The sequence below is a fragment of the Pogona vitticeps genome, chromosome 6 (genome assembly GCF_051106095.1).
Source record: "Pogona vitticeps strain Pit_001003342236 chromosome 6, PviZW2.1, whole genome shotgun sequence".
Lineage (NCBI taxonomy): Eukaryota > Metazoa > Chordata > Lepidosauria > Squamata > Agamidae > Pogona > Pogona vitticeps.
In genome coordinates, this window is record NC_135788.1 from 45156006 (window position 1) to 45176276 (window position 20271).

Below are 20271 nucleotides of genomic sequence, written 5' to 3' on the forward strand. Positions count from 1 at the left end.
GTGCATGCAAGCCAAAAAATTGTCAGATAGCTGGGGGTCTTAAAAATCCTAAAATGTTATCTGGGTGAGAGATGATCCAAGCAATTGAAATGCCTGGACCAATGTTTTCTGTCCGCTTTGAAGATGAAACCAATTTTGTGCATTTATTGTGATTTTACAAATTTGGTTTACAAATATCTCAGTGGTGGTGTTAAAGTTTTTGAAATGTGGGTTTTAAATCAATTAAAATGTTTTTCAATCCTCTTCAGTAGGGTTTATATCATGTTGCTAAAACTGAGTAAATGAATTCATAAATAGGGACCAGAGGCAAAGATTTTATAATTGCATAGAAATCCCTTGTGTGTTGTGCCTGCATGTCTAGATGAGGATTTGGCTTCAGACCACAACATTGTCATGACACTCATGGACTGGAGGTGAGAGATAGAAGGAAGAATGAGATGTGAGATGGTGGGGAGGGAAGGGATGACATTTGGCAGTCCTTCATTATCTGAATGAATAGCAATGGGAACTGGAGGTGAAGGCACATTTTATCTTAACTTGTTTGATTTTAACAGTTATCACTTTGAGACAAAAAGGAGCTTCTGGATGAGCCATGGCTCAACTTTGAGTCTGGTCTCCTAATCAGCAGCCCAGTTTTATGGCTGCTGTAGTTCAAAACCCAGATTCTAGAAAGCACTTTCAGAGACCCTGACTTAGGGAATGGTCACTCCATGCGAGGTTGGCACAAAATATTTTGCTTCCTGAAGTGAATGCAAGATGGTGCTTCCTGGTTTCCTGTACAGAATCCAACTGAGCTGGTAGCTGAATCTTTCTTCAATCCTGTTAATGGGAAGGCTGAAGGCTAGTTCAATGGACACAGGACAGGACAGAACACAACAGAGTTCTATCCTTCAAGACCTCAGTGTCAGCATCTGCTATCTGAGGCAACCATGTTACTCTGGTTAATAGCAAAGCTGGAGATTTGGGTATAGCCATCTCACCTCTAAACTGGCTCTTACTACAAAGGATTTTCTGACATCCACCCTTCCTGTAAAATTCACCTAGAAGTCTGTGACAGAAACCCTTTGGGAAAGAAAAGATTTATTCTTTCAGGAGTGATGTGAAAGATAAATAATAGGCCAGAGAAAAGAGAATGTGTTTTGCATTCCTTTGGGGGGAGGGAAAGGAGTCTCTTTTTTCCCCTCAGTGATGTCTTTCTAGCCACAACCTTTCCTTTGATTTGCCAAGATTCATAGTCCTATAAAAGGTTTATTTGGAAGAGGGGGGGAATCTCCTTTAAGTATAAGGACAGCGTTTCCCCCTCCCCAAAAAACCCACATTCTTTAAAATGAACAAAGTAACCACTTGTCATGTACGATGACTAACATATAGCCTTTAGTGTTCATTTGTATGCTTTGTATTTGAAGAGTTGTAAGTTAAATCTTTAGAAATCACACTGCAGGATTCACTGACGTGAGACAAAAGGGAGCAGCTCTGTCTGAGGTACTAGAAGCTGCTGGATGGAGCGGGGGGGGGGACTCCTACTCTTCTAGGGAAGGTTTCCTTCTCTGTGGAAAATAAGCATGTATTTTATGGACAAAACTTGGAGGTACATTGCATCTCTCTATCTATCTGTCTGTCTGTCTGTCTGTCTGTCTGTCTGTCTGTCTGTCTGTCTGTTTATTTATTTATTTATTTATTTATTTATTTACACCGCCCATCTGGCAGTCAAGGCCACTCTGGGCAATTTACAACAACTAAACAGAGGAACAAGAAAATAACAAAATATAACAGCATCAATAAATTAAAAAGAACAAAACAAAATACTATAAAATACTGTGAGAAACATAGTGGAATACAATACAATACATTAAATACATAAAATTTGCTTGCTATGTTGTCTTTGCATACTTAGATTTAAGGCTAGAAGAGCAGCCATTAAGAACTTCTGTTACATCCTGGTCACCTTGAATATGTATTGGAAAGGCAATGGGAGGTTGTCTACATTTGTTTTGTTTCTCTGTAACATAAGGTCTGTAACATTTGGTGACTGTTGTGAATGTTGAAAATCACACTCTATTTGGATAGAAATTACACTACCTGGAGATCCCTAGAATTGAAATAAATTTGGGATAAATTCATTTCGACAAAAGTTTAACTTTTCTATTGCCGAGCTTTCCCCAGTCTAATGCTCTCCAGTAAATTGGGAATGCTGGCTGGAGGGTGCCAGGTTGGGGGCAGTTTCTCACAGAAACTGAGGAATCCACCATATGCTAAGTCAGACGGTTGCTCCATTTAGTTCATTATTGACTGCACTGACTGGCAATGCTGCCTTTGGATACCAGGCAAAAGTTTTCCCAGAGCTATTTGGCGATCTGAAGGGTTGACCTAACATTTCTGAGGTTGCTAGTTCCTTGTATGTAATAGTTACACAACCAATACACAATAGTTACCGTCATAGACTTTCAATTATACTTCCCTTTCCTAGAGATCACTGGTTCACAATCATGTTTTGGGTTTTAGATTCTTAATGTGCCAGCTACCTGGCCAGTAGTCTGAGATTCTGGGAAGTATAGCCCAGACATCTGGTGATCCTAAGTTGACAACTATCATTATAAAATATGTATTTGGTCTCACAATGGGAGACTGAGTGTGTTTCATGGAGTTTAAACAACTGAATGTTATATTAGATGTTCTTTCTCTCTTGATAGCCAAACTCCACAGTGAGAACATATCAAAACAGCAAATATCGAGTGACGATGAGTCCTGGTTTTAGTTCACAGTGGAACAGCAGCCAGCCTCTTTGGAACACATACAGTTTCCCAAGGACAAACTTGCACTACCAATCCCATGCTAGCTACACCTACTGTACTGGGCATACTACGGTAAGTAACTCTAGTGGCGTGTCTCCAATTATTCAGTGGAATGTAGAAAGATTTCCCTTTTTGCAGTTTGAAAAATGAGCAGACTTTGCTACTGTTCATTCTGTGCAAGTGATACTGGAATGGATTTTTTAGTTATGGGGATCAAGCAGAGTGCTTGAAAAATGTTACTTTTTAATTAATCTGACTGCAGCATTTTACACCATTTGAAGTTTCTGAACTGTCTTCCAAGGCAGCCCCATGTGGAATGCATTATGCAAGGTGTGTGCTACTAGAGCCAAGTCAGGCCTCTGAAAGAATGAGTGCAGCTGACACACTAGTTTTAATTGTGTAGATGCAATTCTGGCTATTGCCAAGACCTGGGCATCCAGGATCAAAGAAGAATCCATGAGTATACACAAGCTATGCACCTGAGTTTTTAGAGGGAGTGAAACCCAATCTAGCTCAAGTAGATTTCTTATTTCTTAGTCTGCTTTTTGACTGACAAGCAGCACCTCTATCCTGCCAGCTTCTGTTTGTTCTCCCTTATTCAGTCCATTACTCATATCAGGCACTGGATTAGGACAGAGACAGCTTCCTTGAATTTGGCTCAAAAGGAGAAATACAGCTGAGCATCATTGGTATACTGGTGACACTGAACCCTAAGCCTTCTCTCCCAAAGGTTTCATGTAGATGTTAAAAAGCATAAAAGATGAAGTCAATCCCTGAGGGACCCCACAGGCAAAAGACCAAGGTTTCAAACAGGTGCTCCCCAGCACCAACTTCTAGGTTCATTCCTCTGGGAACAGCTGCAGCCATTGTAACAACTGCCTCCAAGTCCTGTTCTAGATGGGCAGGATAGAAATCAATCAATCAATCAATCAATCAATCAATCAATCAATCAATCAATCAATCAATCAATCAATCAATCAATCAATCAATCAATCAATCAATCAATATTCTATACAGGTGAATACCATGGTCAATGGTGTCAAGAGCCACTGGGAGGTTCAGCAGAACCAACAACAAGACTCCCATGTTTAGGTCCTGGTGTAGATCATTTACCAAGGCAACCAAACCAATCTCTCTTCCATAACCTGGCCTCAACCAAATTGAAATGGATCTAGATAATATGTCTCATCCAAAGCCCCCATTCACTCCAGTACCTTACTCAATAATGGAGTAACGGATAATGGAGACTGGCTAGTAATTATCCAATACTGTGGGATTCAGGGAGGGCTTTTAAAAATAAAGGTCTTACAATTGACTCCTTAAAGCACTGTGGAATTTTACCCTGCTCCAAAGAGATATCCATTGCTCCCCTTATCTTTCAGGTAGGGCTGCTCTAATTGCATTTATAATCCATGAAATATATAATCCAAAATATATATGGTGCCTCTCACCTCACCACATCCTCAGGTTCCAGAAATGTTACATTAGCCATTCTTTCTCTCTTGATCACCCAGCTCCACAATGAGAACATCCTGGGCAAGCATGAACCAAGGTTATCTTTTGTTGTTGTTGTTTAGTCGTTTAGTCATGTCCGACTCTTCGTGACCCCATGGACCAGAGCATGCCGGGCCCTCCTGTCTTCCACTGCCTCCCGGAGTTGGGTCAAATTCATGTTGGTTGCTTTGATGACACTGTCCAACCATCTAGTCCTCTGCCGAACCCTTCTCCTCCTGCCTTCACACTTTCGTAACATCAGGGTCTTTTCCAGAGAGTCTTCTCTTCTCATGAGATGGCCAAAGTATTGGAGCCTCAGCTTCGGGATCTGTCCTTCCAGTGAGCAGTCAGGGTTGATTTCCTTTAGAATGGATAAGTTTGTTCTCCTTGCAGTTCAGGGGACTCTCAAGAGCTTCCTCCAGCACCACAATTCAAAAGCATCAATTCTTCAGCAGTCAGCTTTCTTTATTAACCAGCTCTCACTTCCGTACATCACTACAAGAAAAACTATAGCTTTGACTATTCAGACTTTTGTCGGCACGGTGATGTCTCTGCTTTTTAAGATGCTGTCGAGGTTTGTCATTGCTTTCCTCCCCAGAAGCAGGTGTCTTTTAATTTCGTGGCTGCTGTCACCATCTGCAGGGATCAGAGAGCTGAAGAAAGTGAAATCCGTTACTGCCTCCATCTCTTCCCCTTCTATTTGCCAGGAGGTGATGGGACCAGTGGCCATGATCTTAGTTTTTCTGATGTTGAGCTTCAGACTGTTTTTTGCACTCTCCTCTTCCACCCTCATTACAAGGCTCCTTAATTCCTACTCACTTTATGCCATCAAAGTGGTATCATCTGCATATCAGAGGTTGTTGATATTTCTTCTGGCAATCTTAATTCTGGTTTGGGATTCCTCCAGTCCGGCCTTTTGCATGATGTATTCTGCATATAAGGAGGGCCTGGTGTGCTCTGGTCCATGGGGTCACAAAGAGCCGGACATGACTAAATGACTAGACAACAAACTTAATAGGCTCTCCAGCCCTACAAAGGCTCTGAGTTCCTATGTGTCTAAATCTCACTAGATAGTGACCTGTCCATCACAACAGAATTATTAAAACTTCGTCTACTTCAGATCTCACTCATTCTGTGGGGCCAGATTTGGACCAGTCCTATGGTCATCATGGCAGACATGAAGTCCTGAACGTCTCCTGACAGCATGGTCTTGGCATGAACGTTGATGTCTGCCAGCACGACAAAGCAAGGAGACTTTTTTGGGACTACACTTCCGAGAATCAAGAGGAATTCTGGGACTTATGCTCTAAACAAGTAATGTGTAACAGCTCTGATAAATTATGATGAGTCCATGACTTTTACAGGAAAAAAGACTGCCTTACACTATCAAACAACTGTCATTCTGTCAAACTGAGACACTGGCAATGACGTAGTAGTGATGGTGGTGGTGCTGGTGGTAGTAGTAGCAGTACTAGTACTGAAAGTGAAGATATATTTTTCTTTTTACATGCCATCAAGTCATCTCCAACTTATGGTGAAACTATGGAGATCTCCAGAATGTCCTGTCCTCAACATTCCTGCTCAGCTGTTGTAAACTCAAACTTGTGGGCTCCTTTATTGAGTTAATCCGTTTTGTGTTTAGTCTTCCTCTTTTCCTGCTGTCTTCAGCCTTTCTCAGCATTATTGTCTTTTCCGGTTAATCTTGCCTTCTCATGATGTGCCCAAGTTGGACAGCCTTAGTTTCATCATTTTGGCCTCCAGAGATAATTCAGGCTTAATTTGATCTAGAACCCACTTGTTCATCTTCTGGCAGTCCTGGATATCTGCAAAGCTTTCCTCCAGCACCATATTTAAAATGATTTTTTATCCTGTAAGCTTTCTTAACAGTCCTGCTTCCACACCCACACATGGTGATCTGAAATAGAAGAGTGTGAATGATCTGGTTCTTGGTCTGAAGTGATGCGTTTCTTGCACTTGATGATCTTTTCTAGTTTCTTCATTTCTGCCCTTCCAAGTCTCAGTCTTCTTCTGATTTCCTGGCTGTAGTCTCAAACCAAGGTATATAAAAAAAACTTTCCTCATTTCAGTTTATTCATGATCAACATTAAAGTTGAGTAGTTCTTCTGCAGTTATGATTTTAGTCTTAACGTTCAACTGCAGTCCTTCTTTGCCACTTTCTTCTTTCAACTTTCACTATGTCATTTCAAATCATCACTGCTTTCTGTCAGCAAGATACTGTTATTCCTGTTTCTTCCATCAAGTTTCATCTGAATTTAGTCTGAATTTCTGTATGATACTGTATGTCCTGTGTACAGATTGAACAGATTAAGGAATAAAATGCACCCCTGTCTGAAACCTTTGCGAATAGGAAACCATTCTGTCTCTCCGTATTATATCCTAATGTCTTCTGTATTCTGTCTTAACCTAAGTTAAGGTATCTTAACTGTTTTCTATTCTAGTCTTTAATGTTTAAGACCTGACATAGCTAAGTGAAGGTTCATTGAACTTGAAAGTCTGAGTTAATTATAATGGGTTTTCAGTAGAACCCATTATCTTTTGCCATGAACTTTTTTTTTCAATTTGCTCAGCACACTCAATAGAGAACATAATTGCCCACCTCTTGTGCTGAACTACTGCAGAGATTTTTACCCAAGCAAGTGGCAATCAGTAGGAAAACAGTGGAGCACAATAATGCTCAACTCATCTTCAGTTTGATGTCTCTGAAAGGGTAAATGTGATTGTAATTATAAAAATAGTTTGGGACTTCATTCGAAAAGTTGACTGCTCTGCTAAATAAAAACCTACCTGTTCTACTTTGGAAGGAATGTAAGAGTAGGCAGAGCCAGTATGCCAGGTACAGGAATGCAGAGAGGAATAGAATCTCCATGGTGAGTTCTCTCTCTCTCTCCACTTCTCATACTCAGGAATGCTCACTCTTCAACTTGGTATGGTAATATTGCCTAGAATCCTGTTGGGATTTTCCCTCTAAGTACAGTAAGTGAAATAATTTCAGTCACAATGGCAAATTGCAACAAATTAACAAGATTCTGGGCATTGTGACTTTACCAGCTTCACATCACTGGCTAACATTGGTCAGCATAAGAACTCCGCATGGAGATATTTTCAGCAGTATTTTCAGGTCAAGTGTAATACTTGCTCCATCAGTAACTGCTGTTTCATATCTGTGTGCACATCATTAGATGATTTGATTTCACATGGGAGGACTAGCAGATGAGTTTCTGAAAAGTATGATGCTTGAAGTGACTGCTCGTGATAGATAAACTCCATCTGTGTTTTTTCTTATTTGGAAGGATTCACATATGCAAACTATCACTTGATTAATTTGTATGTATGGACTCCTCCTAGAAAAATCAATGAGGTACAAGTCTGGCAGTATGTGTGTGTGTGTGTGTGTGTGTTTCTGAGTGAGTGAGTGTTTGTGTTTGTGCTTGTGTGTTGTTTTGTTTTGGAAGTCTCTGGTCCAAATTTTATTTCATTTTCATCTAAATTTTGGAATCCTGCAAATCGAAACATATCAATAATTATAAAACAGCTTTAATACACAGCATAAGAAGCTGACTTCACCTGACTTCCACTTCAGCAGTAAAATGAATAGTATCTTTTACATTTGATATTATTACAGACAGAATGAGGCATATTTTGGATAGCCTGAGATTGTGTGAGCTGATTTAGAGCAACTGTATTATCTTCCATGAAATGTGTTATTATAAAATATGCTTAATATAGTGTCTGATGCATTAGGAAATTAATGTAAAGGAGATAGTTACTATGCTAATCTGAAGCACCTTTAAATATAGTACCAGTGAATACAACACATTTCTGTGTTAAAGATTTTGTTTGCTGGATTCATTTAATTTTAGTTTATCCTTGAGACCCTCAAGAGCTATTGCTGAAGAGCATTTCCAGCATTCTTCAGTATTTCTAAGAGTGCTAGAGAAGATCAAATAGAAGCATAACAGGGAAAACACAAGTGTGGGAAGTTAAAACGTCATGTAAGAAAATAGGCCTTGTGAAAATTTGAAATCATACCTATAGTATGCACAGGTGGGTTCTTTCAAAATCTATAGGAAGTGATCAAACTAACAAGGAATGGCTGCATTTCTGCATCCTGAATTTCAGGGCAGAGGTCCGTCCTCATCAATTGCTGAATGGTCCATTTCAGAGGAATGGGAAACATGGAAACTTCTGCATACAAAGTATGTGTCCTGCCTTTGAACTACAGTGGACCCTCTACTTAAGGAATTAATCCGTATTGGAATGGTGGCTGCAAGTCAAAAAGTCTGTAGGTCGAATCTCCATTGACCTACAATGCATTGAAAACCGATTAATCCCATAACCAGCGGTTTTTATTCTATTTTTGTTCCATTTTGGGTTTTTTCTGGTCTAAGTCGATTCTCCGGCTGCAAGTCAAATCTAAATTTTGCAGCCAGAGAAGTCTGTAACTCGAAAAGTCTGTAAGTCGAGCCGTCTGTAAGTCGAGGGTCCACTGTATACTGTTTCCACCCCTCAGTGGAGTGCTACGCTACTTAAGCTCCAGAAGCTGTTGTTTCAACATACATGTGCTCACAGACAGTGATGAAACACCATGCAAGCTAGACCCTTGCCACTATTTCTAAGTGTTACAAATTCAAACACATGATTTCTATTGCAGAAGAGGAGTCTGTGACCTCCCTAAGTGCATCATCCCCCACCTTTGACTATAGTTGCTAGAAGGAACCTTTGTGTGTGTGTGTGGGGGGGGGGAGGCACACCATCTCAACAATCTGGGGATATCACCATGGCAAGAAGCCCTAATTCTCTGAGTCTCGTGAAATTCCTTGCAACTACTGTGAAAGTGAAACATAGAGTGTTTTTTTGTGCAAAATAGCTCTTTTTAAAAAATAAATTGTTCTTTTTAGTGCAAAACTGGACTCGGGGATTTGTGTGTGTGTCTGTGTGTGTTGCATGAAAATCAATGGTTGCCCAAATTTCTCTTGAATGCCTCCAGTGTTGGAACACTCACCACCTCTCGAGGTAATTGGTTCCATTATTGTACTGCTCTAACAGTTAGGTGGAGAGGGGGGATCTGCTCTAACAGTTACGTGGAGAGGGGGGATCTGCTGCTTGGGTAACAGCCTATCCTCCATATTACTTTACCCAGGCTTCATGCTCTGGAGAGGGCACTCCTTGATACAGAGCACGTTACCATGGTCTCTCGAGACTGAAGGATGCCTAACAGTTAGGACTTTTTTCTTGGCTTCCTATAATTTGAGCCCTGCACTCTGGGATGATTGAGAACAGATCCTGCCCCTCCTCTGTATGACAGCCTTTCAAGTATTTGAAAAGTGCTCTCATATCTCCCCACAGTCTTCTTTTCTCATCTCTAAACATTCCCAGTTCTTTTAGTCTTTCCAGCCCCCTGATCATCCTTGTTGCCCTCCTCTGAACTTATTTCAATTTGTCAGGATCCTTCTTGAAGTGTGATGTCCAGAACTGGACACAGTACTCAAGATGAGGCCTAAACAGATGAGGGAAACTAGTATCTCACAGGATTTGGAAATCATACTGTTAATGCAGCATAAAATAGTATTTGCCTTTTTTTGTAGCCACATCATACTGTTGGCTTATATTCAGCTTGTGATTTACCATGACTCCAAGATCCTTTTCACTTGTAGTATTGCTGAACCAGTTATCCCCCATTTTGTAACATCGTGTTTGGTTTCTTTTTCCTAGGTGCATTGCTTTACACTTATACCTGTTGAATTTCATTCTGTTGTTTTCAGCTTTATGCTCAAGCCTATCTAGATCATTTTGAGTTTTGTTTCAATCTTCCAGGGTGATAGTTATTCCACCCAATTTTGTGTCATCCATAAATTTGATTAGTATTCCCTGTATCCCCTGATCCAGGTGATTAATAAAAATGTTGAAGAGCACAGGGTTCAGGCCTGAGTCCTGGGGTACATACTTGTTACCTCCTCCCAGTTTGAGAATGAGTCATTAATCATCACCCTCTGAGTACAATTCTGTAGCCCATTATGTATCCAGCCCACACCTAGTTGTTAATCAGAATACCTTGGGGCACTTTGTCAAAGGTTTTGCTGAGGTTAAGATATACTATGTCTACAGCATTCCCTCTCTCTATCAAGGAGGTTACCTGATCAAAAACTGAGATCAGATTAGTCTGGCAGGATTTGTTCTTGACAAATCTGTGCTGGCTTCTAGTTGTTAGTTCTATGTTTTTTAGGTGTTTGCATAGTGACCATGTTATAATGTGTTCCAGAATTTTCACAGGAATTGATGTCAGGCTGGCTGGTCTGTAGCTCCCAGGTTCCTCCTTTTTGCCTTTTTTGTAGACAGGAACAACATTAGCCTTACTCCAGTCATCTGGCACCTCACCATTTCCCATGATTTCAAGAAAATAATGGTTCTGAGAGTTCTTCAGCCAATTCCTTCAATACTCTTTGATGCAGTGCATCTGGCTCTGGAGATTTGAACTAATTCAAGGTAATAACGTATTCCTTGATTATTTGTATATCAATCTCCAGCTACAGTCTTGTCCCCTCCACCTGGAGGATCGTAGTCTGTCCTTCGGGAAAAGACTGAGTTAAAATAGGGATTGAGCACTTTTGCCTTTTCTTTGTCTTCTGTTATCATTTTTCCATCTCCATTGAGTATCTAAGCCACTGCTTCTTTTCTTTGTCTTTTTCCTCCTGCCTTTACCTTTTCATGGTCTTATCATATTTTCTAGTAAGTCTTGCCTTCTCATGGTGTGCCTAAGCTGATGTTAGTTTCATCTAAAAATATCTGAATGGTTACCCGTTCCCTAATCTCTGTTTTAGATATTCCATATTAGATACCTTATTAGATACCCCATGAGGTACGCGGTGGCGCTGCAGGTTAAACTGCTGAAGCCTCTGTGCTGCAAGGTTAGAAGAACCTGCAGTCGTAAGATTGAATCCACACGACGGAGTGAGCCCCCATCATTTGTCCCAGCTCCTGCCAACATAGCATGCAAAATGCAAAAACACAAGTAGATAAATGGGTACCACCTCAGTGGGAAGGTAAAGGGCGTTCCACGTCTAGTCAGGCTGGCCGTGTGACCACGGAGGATTGTCTGCGGACAAACGCTAGCTCTATGAGTTGGAAACAGAGATGAGCAGCGCCACCTAAAATTAGACATGACTGGACAAATTGTCAAGAGGAACTTTTACCTATTAGATACTACCATTTTATAGAGTTTCCAGTTTTGTGTGTGAAAGAACATATAAAGAAACTTACTAGATTATATAATGAATGAAAAACACATGTCGAACTTTTGTGATCCTGTGGGTCAACAAGAGTGCTGTAGACAATGACGGGGAAAACGTGGACCTTGAACAGTGCAATTCTCTAAAATACTAACAAGTGACATCATTATTTTTTTAGAATGTTTACATTTGAAAACTGCCTTAGAAGGAACACGGGCTCCAACATAAGCTTATTAGGCTGCTTTATCAAAAGCATAAATAGAAAGCCCACCTCTATTGTGTTGGGTTTCTTTACCAGAAAAGATGTCAGGCTTAAACAAATGCATCTCTCAATTAGCTTCCCTGCCTTCCACACTTCTTTGCATCTGAAGCAACCGTCCCAATGGCTTCCAAGATTGCTTTTGCTCCTGCCTCTTTAGGCCAGCTTTTCAAAGCAGCAATCTCATGCCGTTAATTCAAATCAAATCAGCTTATCAGCTTGGTTCATTGTAAGTCTTTCATAACCGCTCGTGTGTGACAGCCCATTAAAACTTGGCCAGAGCCTTTAAAACATCACACGTGCACACACAAGCATACACAGAACAGACACACACACAGACACACACACACAATCTGGAAACGTATTTTACTTTTAAGCTTTTGAGCTAGCTGGGCATATTTGTTTTGTACTATTAACCTTTGAAATTGAGCTTCTTTCCTGAGGTTGGAGGGGCAAGGCAATGGGTAATAAATACAGTTTAGCCAAGGTAATTTATCCAGTTCTGTTTATATACATTACTGTTATTGTTTCAAAAATCCATCAGGAAAGAATTTTTGATTACAGTGGCATTGACATATGTTTTGCTTTCACTTAAGGGCCACTTCCTTAGTATGTTCTTCTACCGAGTTGATTTTAAAGTGAGGGGAAGGTATGTCACTATCAAATGCAAAACAAAGTATATGTGTTGTTGTTGCATAATAGACATGCGCACAGTCTCCAGACAATCGTATCAAAACAAACTGAATTGTTGTTATTTGTACATTTCTGGACAACTGCAGGATGTAGCCAGGAACCACCAGTGGCGCAAGGTGTGAAACCCACCCTTGCCACAGGTCTTCCATGTTAAATCTGGAATTCTAGGAAAATAAAGAATCCCAGCCTTTTCTGCTGCAAAGTCACGGATTAAATCATCAGACACTTGTGGCTGGAACAGCACCTATTTCAGATCCAGGGGACAGGAGAGCAAAGGAAAAGGAAAGGTGAGAAGAGGTAGGAGAGCCAACTCTTTGTATTTTCCTTTTAAGAAGGAATGAAATACACCTATTAAAGTCCCCCAGCCCTTTCCAGTGGCTGGTTTAGAAAGCTGATTGCAACTTTTCCCTGGTGGCAGGGAGAAAGAGGACAGAGGTGAAAAATAAAAATTGAACCCAACTCAACCAACTATTGCCAGTGTTCCCCTGGTCTGTTTGCACCCTTAATTTTTGACTTTATCCTTTGCGTTTTCCTATTTGCAAGAAGGGAGTCTACACTGAGAACTAGATATGCAGAAATACATTTATGAACTCAGACAAGGATTGGGGCAGATTTCCATCAAAACGGCATAGGGTGGTTCAGGGAAGCTCTGCAAATCCCTAATGCATGTCCAGGCAGCTGTTGTGGGATCTGTATTCCCACAATGAAGCAGCATTGTTCTCTTCACAACATTCAGATGTCATCTTTGTAGAAATGGAGTGGGCCCAAGTGTTGGGGGGGGGGAGATTAGGAATTATTTGCTTGTTTTCACATGAGAATAATGTTAGCATTGTGTTTGAAAACAGTTGAACCAGATGGTGAGCATTATAATCACTTTGATAGAGGACTTTCTTCATAGTGCTTGTCTCTTTAAACAATGATGCAGAACTATTTGTTTTTCTTCTGCTTTGTTAACATCTCCATGAAGCTACTGGAGAAGGTAATCTGGCAATCTGGAGTGTGGTGTCATCAATATGCAATGCACAGCAATGCTGAACTCTATCTCAAGGTCTGGTGACAGAAATGTTGAGCAAGTGTCTGAAATGGATAAAGGGCCAGATGAACGTGAATGAACTGATGTTCAGTACAAACACGGTGGAGTTCCAGTTCAGATGATCTAAAGACGACCTTCAGCATGTTCTGGATTAGGTTCTATTTCTCCTTAAGGCTCAGCCTTTTAGGTAGCCCCAGTTTTGCTATGTTGTTGTTGTTTAGTCAATAAGTCGTGTCCAACTCTTTGTGACCCCATGGACCAGAGCACACCAGGCCCTCCTGTCTTCCACTGCCTCCCAGAGTTTGGTCAAATTCATCTTTTTGCTATGACAATGATGTAAATGAAATAATGGGCCTAAAGCACCATTCATGAGCTTAGCCCAGCTTGGACAGAAGTCAGGGATTGGATATGGTACCTTTTTTTGGGGGGGGGGGCTACCGCTTCTCAGAATCTCTTAGCATCCCATGCTGGCTAGGAGATCCTGGAGATGTAGTCCAAGAAAGTAATCTTTCCAAGTATGACAGAGTTAGCCTTGCTACTATTATCCATGGCCCGATAACATCTGACAACTGCAATGCACCAAATGCTTGGCAGACTTTAGCAGACCAGTAAGAAACTTCACCTAAATCAAAAAATATAATGCAGAGATATGTTTGGGATACAATTCAAGGGGCAGGCTTTGACCTCTTGAAACATGTACAGCTTTGGACCAAGGTAGCTGAAGAAATACCTGCTTTGGTATGAAAATGCTCATTCATCAGTATCTTCTTTAACGGACTTATTCCTCCTCCCTTGGCAGTTAGATGTGCAGCACATCTAGGTCACAATGTCTTTACATATACAGTCACAGGACATTTGAATGTTACTGGCTACACTGGAAACATCCAGGATAAAAATGAGGGTGAACATATTTTAAATAAATCAAATATGAATTGTGCCATTAGGTAAAGAACCAAAGAAAAAGATTGATGCTTCAAACAGAAGTGTATTACAAAAATCACAAGAGCAACAGTTATGTCTTAGATATTATAGCCTATTTGAATGGGAAATATGGGTGTGTATAATCTTCATTTTTAAGAGACTGAAATTTAAAAAAATCATACTGTAAGTTGTTTTTCTATGGGAATATGAATGTTGCTTTTCTCTTCCTGTATAGCTACTGCTTAGTATTATTTGTCTAGCCTACTAGGACAGGTGTAATTACTCACCTCTGAGTTTCAGGAATGAAAATACAATTCAGTCCAGTCTTCCATGAGGTACTGCAATTCATTGCTTCACAAACAGTTACCTTATGTGAGTGAGTTAAAATCTGGAGGGAGTTCATGCCATGTTCCATTACAGGCACACAGATCACCCCTAAAATATAAAAGTGCAGGTGTTGATGGCAGTATCTTTTTTTGTCAGGCCAGAAACTATTTTTGTTGTGTGGAGTGAAAGGCATTATGGGAGATCTATGTTTCCAAGATATTCTGGGTACATCAGTAGCTCTGCTGAGAGTAGAGACAGGCCTGGTCTCCATCACATCCGTGAACAAATTACTATTTTGTTATTTGTGTAGGTTAAATGAAATGGCTGACTTCCCAAGAAATCAGTAAAGAAACAGTGCTTCTGAATCTATACATGCAGCAAAATGAACATGGTAAAAGAAACAAGGAAAGAAAATGTTTTCAAGCTTCTGTTTACTAGTTAAAATGCATTTCTCAAAAAACAAAGGAGAAAAAAATTAATTTTCAACAGCTATGTGAAAAATGCTTGAGGTTTGGGAATAACCAGCTGTGTACCATGGCTTTGTGTGTGTAAAGTGTTTCTTTTCTCCCCCCACTAAGCAGTGCAGTTTGACAATCATGTTACACTAACAATACACAGGAAACATGTTGTCACTTCTATAAGACATCTCTGATATTCATAGCCAAAATGTTGTGCATGCACATATACACACCTCCCAAACTTCTGAAGATGTGGCATCTGCATAAAATTCTTCTGTTAGAAAATAATTGTTTCTTCAAATATCTGAAACACTTTGTTTCAAATGTAAGGTCTCTTCTTTATATTGGCAGAAATTATTTTGCATGTTTAGTGAAAATTAACACGAGAACCAATGGACAGCTTAGTGATTTGTGTATCTGGTTGCAGAGCTAGAGACTGGGAGTTCAGTTTCTCACTATGCCTTCTTGACATAGACTGGACTTGATGATCAATAGGGTCCTTTCCAGCTCTGCAGTTCTAAGATGATGGTGATTATATTATTAAGACAAGTGAATATTTATAATCCTGTGTTTTCACAGCAAAGTGACTGCAGAATTTCACAAGGCTGAAAAATTCATCTCATGCCACTTCGAAATACTGCTTTTGTAGACAAGAGACATAAATATTTTCAGAAAACAATTTCTTTTTTTAAAAAAAAAAGTTTCTATGCACAAGCATGATCAATTAAAAAAAAAATAACAGGCTCCTACAATGACCAGAAGGCCCTTAAAATGTTTGAATTAAACTAAAACTTGATCTGCCTTTGTAATATTTTAAAACTGACCAGTTACATAAAAAGGCTGGATTGAATCCAGGAGAGGCATAGACATAACTTTTCAGGGAAGCCTTTCACTTTAATTTTGGTTGAATGCCTTACCTCCTGTTCCACTTTATAATGAAAATCTGGTTTGGTGCCACTGGTTTTTATTTTGTCTTATTTTATGTTATTTTATTTAGCTGCTATGGCTATTTGTGTTGTAATTTAGTGTTATTGTTTGCTGAGTTTGGTTTTAACTGCTTGTAAACCACCTTGAATAGTGCTTTGGCACTAACGGGGTGATAGATAGATAGATAGATAGATAGATAGATAGATAGATAGATAGATAGATAGATAGATAGATAGATAGATAGATAGATAGATAGATAGAGAGATAGAGAGATAGAGAGATAGAGAGAGAGAGAGAGAGAGACAGACAGACAGACAGACAGACAGACAGACTGACTGACTGACTGACTGACTGACTGACTGACTGATTTTAGTGACTAACTCAAATCCCATTTATTTCAGTTGGCAACCTTAACTGTGCCTAAGTGCACTGTAAAGCCATTTTCAAACAGGAAACACAATTCTAAGCAAAGTGATTTACACATGATGTAAAATAAGCTAAATCAGATATATATGTGTGTGTGCTTGATTTATTAGCCCACGCTTCTTTATAGGATCCAGTGACTGCCAACAACCTATATAAAAAGATATTTAAGCTCACAAGGCACAGTAAAATACACCAAACCTACAATTAAAAGTGAGCAATAATAATAAAAAGTAATAAAACAATTCCCTGGAAAAGACCCTGATGTTAGGAAAGTGTAAGGGCAAGAGGAGAAGGGGACAACAGAGGACAAGATGGGTGGACAGTGTCACCGAAGCTACCAACGTGAATTTGACCCAACTCCAGGAGGCAGTGGAAGACAGGAGGGCCTCGTGTGCTCTGGTCCATGGGGTCACAAAGTGTCAGACACGACTAAATAACAACAAAAATAAAACAATAAAAAACATTTCCTTTAAAGAGTTTGGAAAGATAAATATGGGTTAGTCAGTTTGAATGGCACCAGGGACGGACAACGCCAGTCTCTGATGCAAGAGAGTTCAGAGAGCCAAGACTGAAAAGGCTCTGCAAGGTGAGGGTTCTCGGTGGGTGGCAGCCCTTGGGAGCACTAAGGGGAGACTTATTTTAAATTCAAGATAAATTAGTCCTGAAGGAAGCAACTGCTTGGATGGTCTGGTTCTCTAAGGGAAATTGTGTATATGCTACAACTGAAAAACACCTAGATTCTGCACTGTGAATCTATTGCATACTTGTTGTTGGATCATGGCTGTGGTTATCTTCAGCTTATTTTTGTTATGTTCTTTGGTATTTATAGACTGCATCTCAATCCATATTCAGAACAATAACATTAATAATATATTAGCTAAATCTGATATTTATTTTTGTCTACAATATTGCCTTTTCCCCAAAGAGAGAGAAAGTGTGTGTGTGTGTGTGTGTGTGTGTGTGTGTGTGTGTGTGTGTGTGTGTGTGTGTGTGTGTGTGTGTGTGTGTGTGTGTGTGTGTGTGTGTGTGTGAAAAAGTGAGAATTAGTTCTCTCCAGTGAAGGGAAAGTGCTGCCAGAGCAAAATCGTTACCACAGCTGCCCTCAGGCATTTTGGCAGATGGTAGATGTGTAGAAGAAAACACACACGTTGCAACAAGGATTTTACAACAGGGCACCTAGCATCTGTTTTATGAATATCAAAACTGTGCATTGACGTGGTGATTCCTTTTATTTTTCCCCATTAGTAAAAACAAAGGTATAATTTTTAATTTTTATTAGACATGGACATCTAGAGTTTGTCTGACATTGGCTGAAATACTGTTACTGAGTGTAGAAATGGTACTGTAGTAGGCCCATTGAATTAATGCAGATTTAGTTCATCAACTCCTCCTTAATTTCCATTGATTTTAGTGGGCCTACTCTAGTTGTGACTTAGTGTAGTAAGAATCCAGACCCTTAAGAATCAAAGGAACTTGTGGAGAAGTTGGCTGCCAAATCTCCAGTGATTCAATGGACCTATCCTAGTGGTGGCGCTGTGGGCTAAACCGCAGAAGCCTGTGCTGCAGGGTCAGAAGACCAAGCAGTCGTAAGATCGAATCCACGCAACAGAGTGAGCGCCCGTTGCTTGTCCCAGCTCCTGCCAACCTAGCGGTTCGAAAGCATGCAAATGCGAGTAGATAACTAGGTACCATCTCGGTGGGAAGGTAAACAGCGTTCCGTGTCTAAATCACACTGGCCATGTGACCATGGAAAGATTGTCTTCGGACAAACGCTGGCTCTATGGCTTGAAGAGCGGGATGAGCGCCGCCCCCTAGGGTCGGACACGACTGGACAAAAATTGTCAAGGGGAACCTTTACCTTTTTACCTTTATCCTAGTGCACCTTACTATGCTAAAGCAACTGAATTTCATCCAGTTTTTTTCAGAATTTTACCTTTTTAAAAACATTCTATTGAACAGTTGTACACGTACAAGCAATGCCCTTTTAATCTTTACATCTCTGTCCATTTACCATTCTCATCTCCTCTTCTCTTTTGCACATGCCCACAACCATGTATGGGGGAGAGGGACAGAGAATAATATATATTTCTATTATCTATTCTATTATCTATTTCTAGCACAAGATAGTTAAGAGGTATACATTGCTCCCTCACTTTTAAGGGACAACACCATTCAGTAAGGATGAGAGGTATAATGAACTCAGGGACATTAAGTTCTGGCTTCAAACCCTAGTGATGAGAGTATGTGGGCAGCGTATAAAACTATAAAATTATTGATAGTTTAAAATCGTTAATAGCTTAGAATTGTTACCAATGGTTTTAAGCTGCCAACAGTTTTCTGCTCTTCCCAGAGACAGAACCACTCCCCTCATCTGAAGAAGTGTGCTTAGACACATGGAAGTTATGGAAAATAGTTGTGTACAGTATAAGAATAGGTGCTATATGACTATTTATAAGGCAACGATTTAGACTCTGACTCATTTTTTCTTTCATCTCATGGTGCTCAGAACTTGGAAATGTTCTTTTTTAGAACTACACATCCCAGAACTCTCATTTGGCCCTGCTGGCTGTGCAATGCTGTGACTTATCTTTCTAAAGAGGGGCATTTCCAATCTGTACATGGGCGCTGAAGACCTATACTTTCATTGTCCAGCAATTCTAAGCAACAACTAGGCAAAGCTTCTCTTATCATAGATCACGTTTCCTTTTGAAAGTGAGCCCTATGGATCTCACAGAAATGTGCCCAAAAGAACAAAAGAAAATAGAGACATGGAGGGAGGGGGGAGAGAGAGGACAGAAACCAATATTTGTGTTTTGTATGTTGTATTGTCTGGAGCAGCGATGGCGAACCTATGGCATGCGGAGCCCTTTCTGCTGGCGCATGTGCCATGGGTTGCCAGATCGCTACTCCCCCTGCCTCCCGTGCAGCCAAACCTCAGGAGGCAGCTGCAGCCAGTGCTGGCGCTTCAGCAGGCAGATCCACAGCAACTGGTGCTGGCCATGGAAGGGCCTTGAGGCACCTCTGTGTCGGGATTCCCCCTTCTGCTACCACTACCTGTTCTGGGTCAGCACTTCTGGTTCTGGGTCTTCTGGGCACACCGCCCACTGTTTTTTTCCCTTCCCAGTTTGGGAATGCGAGCCCAAAAAAGGTTTGCCACCACTGGTCTAGAGGGAAGCTAGAATTATCCTAGTCACTCTTTTTAACTGCAAAAATGCAAATCAACCGTTATCTTTCTGAACAAAGGGTACAACACAGAGCACCTGAGAGAAAGGAATAAAGGTGGCTGAAAAGGAAATGGAGCATGTTCTTTGTGTAATTATAGAACTAGTCCTGAACTTGTCTATGTGTTCTTTTGCTTGGCTTTCTCAGCAATTTTTGAAGGAAGCTGCTATCCTTGTTTACTTCCTCACATTTCAATACTGGCCCTGGTTTACTGATGGAAAGAAAGGCAGTTAATGTTCAGCAATATTATGAACTATGAAACCAAATGACCCTGCCTTTGTGGCTGGAATCCCAACAGGCATCTGGCCTTGGCTAGTTTCATGAAATGCAAATGTACTAAATATACAATGGAAATCAGTTGTAGAAGGATGTGCATACTTTGCATTCCTTGTGTTCTTTAACCTACATTTAACTATCTGTCAGAGGAGGGGGACAATCTGCAAACTTGGCACACTGACTGCATAGTACGGAT

General features: G+C 40.4%; 1 protein-coding gene across 4 annotated transcripts in view; it reads left to right on the forward strand.

Moving 5' to 3' along the window:
• The window catches only part of RBMS3 (RNA binding motif single stranded interacting protein 3), a 1057118-nt gene that overhangs the window by 302075 nt on the left and 734772 nt on the right, over window positions 1–20271 (forward strand). For all 4 annotated transcript variants that reach the window (XM_073003441.2, XM_078377327.1, XM_073003440.2 and 1 more), the window contains exon 3: window positions 2691–2864. In XM_073003441.2, coding sequence (XP_072859542.2) covers window positions 2691–2864 — 174 coding nt within the window. The remainder of the gene's footprint in view (window positions 1–2690; window positions 2865–20271) is intronic.